The sequence below is a fragment of the Brassica oleracea genome, chromosome C6 (assembly GCF_000695525.1).
Source record: "Brassica oleracea var. oleracea cultivar TO1000 chromosome C6, BOL, whole genome shotgun sequence".
Lineage (NCBI taxonomy): Eukaryota > Viridiplantae > Streptophyta > Magnoliopsida > Brassicales > Brassicaceae > Brassica > Brassica oleracea.
Genome location: NC_027753.1, coordinates 26,599,324 through 26,608,322, shown reverse-complemented (window position 1 = coordinate 26,608,322; position 8,999 = coordinate 26,599,324). Strand labels below are relative to the sequence as shown.

At 36.5% G+C, this 8,999-nt stretch overlaps 2 protein-coding genes across 2 annotated transcripts; both read left to right on the top strand.

Moving 5' to 3' along the window:
- Positions 1-675: 675 nt before the first annotated feature.
- Positions 676-2,370, top strand: LOC106298266 (rac-like GTP-binding protein ARAC5). Its single transcript, XM_013734363.1, has 7 exons — positions 676-1,097; positions 1,237-1,324; positions 1,413-1,522; positions 1,597-1,660; positions 1,747-1,811; positions 1,897-1,962; positions 2,044-2,370. Exons 1-7 carry the CDS (start codon positions 999-1,001, stop codon positions 2,137-2,139), a joined length of 588 nt encoding a protein of 195 aa, XP_013589817.1. The 5' UTR covers positions 676-998; the 3' UTR covers positions 2,140-2,370.
- A 1,896-nt stretch (positions 2,371-4,266) lies between these two features.
- Positions 4,267-7,767, top strand: LOC106300538 (NADP-dependent malic enzyme 4, chloroplastic). The gene is made up of 14 exons (XM_013736700.1): positions 4,267-4,973; positions 5,126-5,231; positions 5,373-5,438; positions 5,513-5,608; positions 5,688-5,759; positions 5,847-5,930; positions 6,007-6,105; positions 6,196-6,243; positions 6,446-6,598; positions 6,684-6,773; positions 6,848-6,925; positions 6,999-7,073; positions 7,146-7,365; positions 7,451-7,767. The coding sequence occupies exons 1-14, from the start codon at positions 4,309-4,311 to the stop codon at positions 7,537-7,539; spliced, it is 1,941 nt and encodes a 646-aa protein (XP_013592154.1). The 5' UTR covers positions 4,267-4,308; the 3' UTR covers positions 7,540-7,767.
- The last annotated feature ends 1,232 nt before the right edge of the window (positions 7,768-8,999 follow it).

Genomic DNA, 8,999 nt, shown 5'->3' with positions numbered 1-8,999 from the left:
ACATTGGAGCATTTTCACCTCTATAATAGAGATCTCTATTTTAGAGGAAAATATAGAGGTGTACATTGGAGATGCTCTTATCCCTTCATTTTTTGAAGACTTTTGCACTTTAACAGCTTCTCATCCCTTCTTTAAATTTGAAAGTGTACTATTCACTCCGTTAAAACACTATTTACTTTTTGCTTTTGTCCCTACAATTATATATGTTTGACAATGGCATGAATAACTTTTTATATATCATATTTTAGTACTTATCGTTATATATTTTTTAAATTATTTGATTAAAATTATTTTATTAATATTTTTTGTATTATTTATAGTTATATTTGATTAAATGTTATTATATTCTCTCAAAAATATTTTTTTAATATGCTTTAAATAATATGTTTTATTGATTTTTGAATATTTAGTGATTATATTTAATTATTAATAATTTAAGGACTAAAATGTAAATAGTTAATTTTTTAAAAAAGAAATTTGAAGGTGATTGTTGGAGAAGTACCCCTTCATCTTTTTATTTTAAGGATGAACTCGGTTAAAAATGAGGGGCTTGTTGGAGATGCTCCCAACTAAATTGAAAAATAAAACTCATTAACAAATAATTTGTCATTCAAATTTGAAATAAAGTGCAAACTTATTTTTTCTTTTTTTTTAAGTGGGGGAGGTGAGTGTAAATGGTAGGGTGTGGTTAGGTGTACCATTAGCTGGCATTGTCTGTAAAAGGCTCATCTCAAAATCAACGGTTCAAAAACAGAGAAACAAAAATAAAGAATATATTTTACCATTCTTCTGCCATTACTCTCTCTCTCTCTCTCTCTCTCTCGTCGAACATCTCTTCATTGCTATTTTGAATTTAGCGGATTGCTCAAGCTTTCGAGTTCGAATCTTAAAGGGTTTTCTAGAGTTAGCAAAAAGACCATTTCTTGATTCTTGTGAATGGATTTGAGCAAGTAGAAGAGGAAAAAAACGAGACTCCTTTTCTGAAATTTGCCGCGGAGATGAGCGCTTCGAGGTTCATAAAGTGTGTCACCGTCGGCGATGGTGCCGTCGGAAAAACCTGTATGCTGATCTCTTACACGAGCAACACTTTCCCTACGGTACACTTTCATTGCTTAAAGTCTCTTCCTTTGTCTTCTTTTTGCTCTCAATAGCGTTCTTGAAGCTTCTTTGATAATGGGTTTTAGGTTATACATTTAGGGTGAACTCTTATGACTTGTTGTTTATTGACTTTATCAGGACTATGTACCAACAGTTTTCGACAACTTCAGTGCTAATGTGGTTGTTGATGGGAACACTGTGAATCTTGGCTTGTGGGATACAGCTGGTAAGAATCATGATTTTGAAACCCATCAAAATCTTGGTTTCTTGGGGTTTCTTGTTTTGTTACTAAGGTCTTGTTTGGTTTGTGGCAGGTCAAGAAGACTATAACAGGTTAAGACCATTGAGTTACCGTGGTGCAGATGTCTTCATTCTTGCTTTCTCTCTTATTAGCAAAGCTAGCTACGAGAACATAGCCAAGAAGGTTTGGCTCTTTTGTTGCTTCTAACTTTCATTATTGGTTTAGTTACATTGACTTATTTTTTTATGGTATCTCAGTGGATTCCTGAGCTCAGGCATTATGCTCCAGGTGTTCCTATTATCCTCGTTGGAACAAAACTCGGTATTGACACTGTTCTTGTGTCCTGATGATAAGAAAGATACAATAGTTCAAAAGTTTCTTACTTTATAATTTGAAATTTTTTGCAGATCTTCGAGATGACAAGCAGTTCTTCATAGACCACCCTGGTGCAGTGCCGATTAGTACCAACCAGGTTAGGTTACCTCCACAATTCAATATTCTTTCAAACGGAAGTCTTTTTCTTAATGGGATGTTTGTGTTTCATTGTTTGACTGCAGGGTGAGGAACTAAAGAAACTGATAGGGTCTCCGGCTTACATTGAATGCAGTTCAAAGACGCAGCAGGTACACACAACACCCGCATAATTCTATCTTACATGTCTTTTGTTGAGGTTTGTGTATAAGAGAAGTGTTGGGGTTTTGCAGAACGTGAAGGCAGTCTTTGACGCAGCCATAAAAGTAGTGCTTCAGCCACCAAAGCAAAAGAAGAAGAAAAAGAAGAATGGTTGTGTTTTCTTGTGATCATCTTTACCAAAAAAAACAAGAAGAAAATTTAGGTAACATTGTCTGGGTGAATCTAGAGAGTGAAGTGTAGCCAAGGATGAGTTCTTCTGGGTGTGTTGTTGTACTTTTGCTATGTAATGTAGACTAATCTCTTAATACATTTTCTTTTCCTTTTTTGCTGCTGAAATCCTGTGAACAGTCGAATTTAATTAATTTTATCATCGTTGATCTTCTCTTGGCTTATTGTCATGAGCTTTGGTATTGGTATGTAATATAGATTCAGGCAAAATAAAGATAAGTAAACAAGAACGTACGGGGGGCTTTTATACAGGATGGGCACGAATGGAATGTTTGGTTTTTGTTTTTTTTTTAGATATTCGTGATCTGATATGCTTCGTCTGAATAATTAGTTATCTGATCCATCAAGTAGTTACTCGAATATTCGATGTTTAGATATCTAAATTTTTTTATATTTTTAACCTGATAATCCGATTCTATTTTGATCCATATAAATAAACTAATAAAAAATATGAAAATAAATATAGATTAAAAAAATATAAATAATATTTTATTACAAAATAAAATCTATTTACTTTTAAAAATTTAATAACTAGAATAATAACTTTAATAAATAACAACTAATGTAAAATTTACATAATATATAATAATTATGTAATTCTATAAATATATATATATATATGCATATAACGAATCAAATAAGATATTGGTTCCTACAAATATTAGTATGTGTGATGGTTCCTAAAAATATTAGTTTGTGTGGTTTGTTTCATCTCTTATTAATATTGAATTTTTACTATTTGCTTTGATTTGTAGAGTTACAGATATCCATTTTTTTGTTTAAGTCGAAAAGGATAACAAATCAAATCAAATCAAAATTTACATATATATTGTCTAGCTTTAATTTTACATACAGTAGAAACAATTAAATTGAATTGACATAGAATCAAATTATCCTTAGGCACTGTACATATATATATAGCAATTAGATGGATTACTCATAACCTAGACTATAACTTATTAATTTAGTTTTATATGCTATTTTTATATTTATATTAGATATTTTAGTTTTAGATTTAGTTATATAATTATTTTGATAAATTATAAAGATTAGATAGATTTGCAATAAGATTATTATTTAAACGCATTTAAATTGAGTATTGTTAATTTAATCGGTTTGAACCAATGTTTTAAAAACCGGACCGAATACCGACTTGGTGTACTCACGGGTTGATTGGTCGAACCGGTTCTACCATCTTGAGACAATGACACTTTGTCTTTGTTACCTTCTAAAACAAAAATAAATAAAAAATGTATAAGTTAAATAAAGACATCATGGCCAAAGAAATATATAGTTTAAAAGAAGGTGCATCTACCCCGTCCAACTTTAAGATTTCAGAAATTTAATCTTTTCAATATTTTGGGTTTTCTTGGATAAGTTCATTCTCAAGTTCATCATAATGTAGCTTCTCCACTTTCTTCTGCTACCCAAAAATCAGTTTTATCAATGGAACTCTTAAGTTATTATCTTAGTTTCTTGATATAAAATTCTATTTGAAACGAGCGACAAAAAATTTCATCAAATTTGTGTATTTTGTAAAACCAGGTTTTAATTTTAATGTTCAACCGGGTCACCGGTTCTTCCGGTTTTGAGTCAGGTTTTCCGGTTTTGAGCAATCTCGAAGTTTGGACTAAACCGGACTCATCTTGCCCAACGAGTCATGGTCGGACCGGATAGACCAGCAGGTCCCTTCTGGATTTTAAAACCTTGGTTTGAACTGATTTGAATGACATAAATCAGATTTTTTATTAAAAAAAAGTTAACTATGATCAATTTGCGAAGGCTGCGCTGTCTATATACCCTATATTTATAGAACATTGGTTTTAACTTTTAAGAAACAAGGATTCTATACACACACAAAGGGGGAATTAGTATTTGACTACTAGTCATGGACAGATAAGAAAACAAGCACATGATATATAAGCAAGCCTAGGTTGTATCGATATAGAATTTAATTTAGTTAAGCTAACCTAACAGAACCGTCGTCGTTTCGTAACGTGAGAGAGAGAGAGAGGAGAAAGCTCATTTAACTAGCAATCCAAATCAACTTTTCATCTTTTGATCACTCCCGTAGATCTGAGAGAGTACCAACGACAAACTTTGTCCGAATGGCGTTTCCCATTGATCACTCCCTCGCAGATCTAACCAAGCTCAATCTCTTACCGAAATCTCACGGACACGCCTCGGACATGTTCCCCTTCCGTCTCTCCGTGTTTCCACGTGTACACCTCTCCCTCCGCACATCCACCTCTCGCCTCCTCTCCTCTCTCGGATCTAAAGTCGATCCAAACGGCAGCGTTCTGATCGAAACCACCACGCCCCCCGAGCCCTCCCCCGACGTAACCGGCGGAGTTCAGGATGTCTACGGGGAAGACGCCGCCACGGAGGACATGCCCATCACCCCCTGGTCTCTCTCCGTCGCGAGCGGCTACACTCTGCTGCGCGATCCGCATCACAACAAAGGCCTCGCCTTTAGCCAGAGGGAGCGCGACGCTCACTACCTCCGCGGGCTGCTTCCTCCCACTGTTATCTCGCAAGATCTTCAGGTGAAGAAGATGATGCACACGCTAAGGCACTATCAGGTTCCCTTGCAGAGATACATGGCTATGATGGATCTGCAGGAGACGAACGAGAGGCTGTTTTACAAGCTTCTTATCGAGCATGTTGAAGAGTTGCTGCCTGTTGTTTATACTCCTACCGTTGGTGAAGCTTGCCAGAAGTATGGAAGCATTTTCTTGCGTCCGCAGGGGCTTTTCATCAGCTTGAAAGAAAAGTGAGTCTCTCTTTTTTTATAGAAGATTAGTGTCTATGCTCCGCTGACACCAATTGTTTTGATCATAACTGAATAGGCCCGCCGCCTAAGCAAATTTGGAACATTGTTTTTTTAAGTATTTTTTCTTAGGACTCATTTTTAATCTTTAATAGAGGTAAGATTCTTGAAGTGCTGAGGAATTGGCCTGAGAAGAATATCCAGGTCATTGTTGTCACCGATGGGGAGCGCATTTTAGGTTTAGGGGATCTTGGTTGTCAGGCAAGTTTGTTTGATTTGGATTCTTTCGTGTTTTGTCTATATAACATTTCTCCTAGTTTGTAATAGCATAATAAACCATCTTTAAAAAGACAATGGTGTGTCTGGATTTATTTTCTTACTATGTATCATTAATATCTTCAGGGAATGGGAATACCAGTTGGGAAACTTTCTCTATATACAGCCCTTGGAGGTGTTCGTCCATCTGCGGTAAGAATCAGCTCTATTCTCATTCAACCACATTCTCTCATAGTCTCACTATATATATTTTGGTCTTTTGCTAGTGTCTGCCTGTAACAATTGATGTTGGGACAAACAATGAGAAGCTGTTGAATGATGAGTTCTACATTGGGCTCCGCCAAAGGAGAGCTACTGGAGAGGTAATGTGCTCCTCTGCACCTTTCAGTAAAACTGTCTTGGGATGAAGCTTAACTCCTTAATCCTCTTCTTTTGTTACAGGAGTACGCTGAACTTATGCATGAGTTCATGACAGCAGTCAAGCAGAACTATGGGGAGAAAGTTGTTATTCAGGTTTTGCTTTAAGTGCTTTTAACGCATGGATAAGTGTACTCCCACTAACACCAGTCCACTAACTAGACGTTTCTGATAAAATTACAGTTCGAAGACTTTGCCAACCATAATGCTTTTGACCTGTTAGCTAAGTATGGTACAACGCATCTTGTTTTCAATGACGATATTCAGGTATATTCTGATTAAGGCGTGATACACGAGGTACACACACATTTAACAAGTCCTGAAACTGTGATTTCATATACAGGGCACAGCATCAGTTGTGCTTGCTGGACTTATTGGCGCTCTTAGATTTGTTGGTGGACCCTTGGCAAATCACAGATTCCTCTTCCTCGGTGCTGGAGAGGTAAGGCTTGGACTTTTCTTTCAGTGAAATCAAATCTTTCAATATGCTTGTTACATGGTTTTTTTCTTGACCACTTTCTTTGTGATGTAGGCTGGCACAGGAATAGCTGAACTAATTGCTCTTGAGATATCAAAGAAGGTAAGCTATAAGCTTTTGTACATTTGCTTTACTCAGTGTTCTAAAGATCGGCTTAGGCGCTGCCTAAGCATCCGTCTATTTGGCAAATCGGATTTAATCAAAATAATTTTTCCAGTATGAGATTTTTAAGCATCCGCCTAGCGGTTTCTTGACATTGGCTTTACTAAGCTACTCTGTTTTCTTATATGTTTGGTGACTGTAGTGCCAAATTCCATTGGAAGAGGCTCGGAAGAATATTTGGCTTGTGGATTCGAAGGGATTGATTGTCAGTTCCCGTAAAGAATCCATTCAACATTTCAAAAAGCCCTGGGCTCATGACCATAAACCCATAAAGGAACTTGTTGATGCAGTCAAGGTGTGATGATTATTGTTATGTTCCCTTTAAAAAATTTTATTGGTTTTTAGTGTTTAAAACTGAAGTCTTTTTTTTTATCATTCAGGCAATCAAGCCAACCGTTTTAATAGGAACATCAGGAGTAGGTCAAACATTCACTCAAGAAGTGGTGGAAACCATGGCAGAGCTAAATGAGGTATTGTTTTGGCATATACATTTTGTGTTGGGAGCACATGTTCCTGACAATAGAGTCAAACTTGGTGTGTGCAGAAACCCATCATCCTTTCTCTTTCAAACCCAACTTCTCAGTCAGAATGTACAGCAGAACAGGCTTATAAGTGGAGTAAGGTAAATGAGTTAAGATTGTTACTGAAGAGGATGATTGTTGTTGGCTTACAAAGTCAAACCTTTTGATCTACAGGGACGAGCTATCTTTGCAAGTGGAAGCCCATTTGCGCCGGTAGAGTATGAGGGGAAGACGTTTGTTCCTGGACAGGTTGGGACTTGAGCTATATATAACAACTGATTTTAAGAGAGTTAAGATTCTGACTGTTTTGTGTTTGGACAGGCAAACAATGCTTATATATTCCCTGGGTTCGGACTGGGGCTAATAATGTCAGGGACCATTCGTGTTCATGATGACATGCTTCTGGCAGCTTCAGAAGCTTTGGCTGAGCAGCTGATGGAGGAGCACTATGAGAAGGGGATGATATTCCCTCCCTTTAGGAATATCAGAAAAATCTCAGCTCGTATTGCAGCTAAGGTGGCTGCAAAGGCCTATGAACTGGGTAAGTACACCACTTAGTGTTGTCTTGTGTTGTGTTGTTTAATGTAGTGAGTTTTGAGTGTGATTACATTTGCATACACGTATAGGATTGGCGACGAGGTTGCCTCAGCCCAAGGAGCTGGAGAAGTGTGCTGAGAGCAGCATGTACAGCCCTTCCTATCATAGCTACCGCTAAGGGGATAAGCTTAAACTATCTTCCCATTCTTTTCACCATCTTAATATATGTGTTTGTTATCATCACTATTCGAAATAATCTACTAAAACTGCTTCTCTAGAGTTTAGACTCTTGTGTTTGTAGTCATGTTATGTTGTTTAGCATCTTCGTATACACATATATGCAACTGATTTCATATGGTTTTCCTTTTAGGAAATTTTCATGATAATCCTTTTTTTGTGAAATTTCTATTGATTGTTGTTTTTGTTGTTGAAAACCCAGTACTTCTGTATCACAATTAGTATTATAATTATAAGAAAGTGTAATTCTGCAACACTCATGATGAGACAAAGCAACATATGTTCTCTAATTGGTTCATGCAGAGACGAGAGGTATGGTCTTGTTTATATTCGAAGCTATGATGGATTTTATTCACAGGGTATGTGTGGCGGATACAGGTCACATTGTTCTATCACGCATCAACCCATCTTTCTGTTTTTGGAACCTTATGTACTTGTGAAGAATGAATCTTTGTGGATTCTTGTGACTGGTCCTCTGCTACCTCGGGTTGCGTTAGCCATTTGTTGAGCCTGCGTTTGCTATCCTAAGTGCACGTCTTAAGCAAAGAACAACAATGCACAAAGAAACTGCCAATAATTTATCATCGCATAGCAAATGGCTATGTAATAACTGGCTAACATCCACTCGCAGGAAAAGAGAGGATAAGAGTATGGGTGGAAGCCCATTAGTCTAATACTTAACGGTTTCAAGACATTTTCACTAGGTTAAGATCGATGTAAACCTCGATGTAATTTCTTTTGCAGATTATAGAGACGCAAAGCTTTTCGGAAGTTTCAGAATGTTACAAATAGAACTGTACATTGTGGTTGTATGAGTTTATGCAGGAACCTTATTTAGGAACCTTATTTTAGAACAATGGAGATAACTGATATTTGTAAAAATAATAAAAACATAAATCCAAATTAAATAAACGATAAATTAGTGTGATGGCTTCATAGCGCTTAGATTCCAAGGATACAGCTGCAACATTGTTTTTGTTTACCATCATTGAAAAACATAATCTATCGAAGCTAACTTTGTGTTGTACTAGAGAGTCACAAAATAAATAAATAAAATACTAGCATAACTATTTAAGTGGAAGGATTTTTCTTTTCATGGTTCATCTGAATATTTTTCCTCGACATAGAAGAAGTGGGTTTAAATAAGCTTTGTCCAAAAGTGTTGGTGTTGTGGGCGTAAGCCCAAAGCCCATGTAGCCTACACTGGGCCAATCTCCTGCGCAAGCCCAAGACAGAAAGCATTAGGGTTTTGTTGCTAGCTCATATATAAACAAAACCTAAGCTATCTTGTTGCCTAAGGTTTTACGTTTTCTCAGATACAAAGCTTGCACATACACAAGCTAGATCATAGTTGTGATCACCTCTGTACTCTCTTATTCATAGTGAAGTTTGGGAGGACAG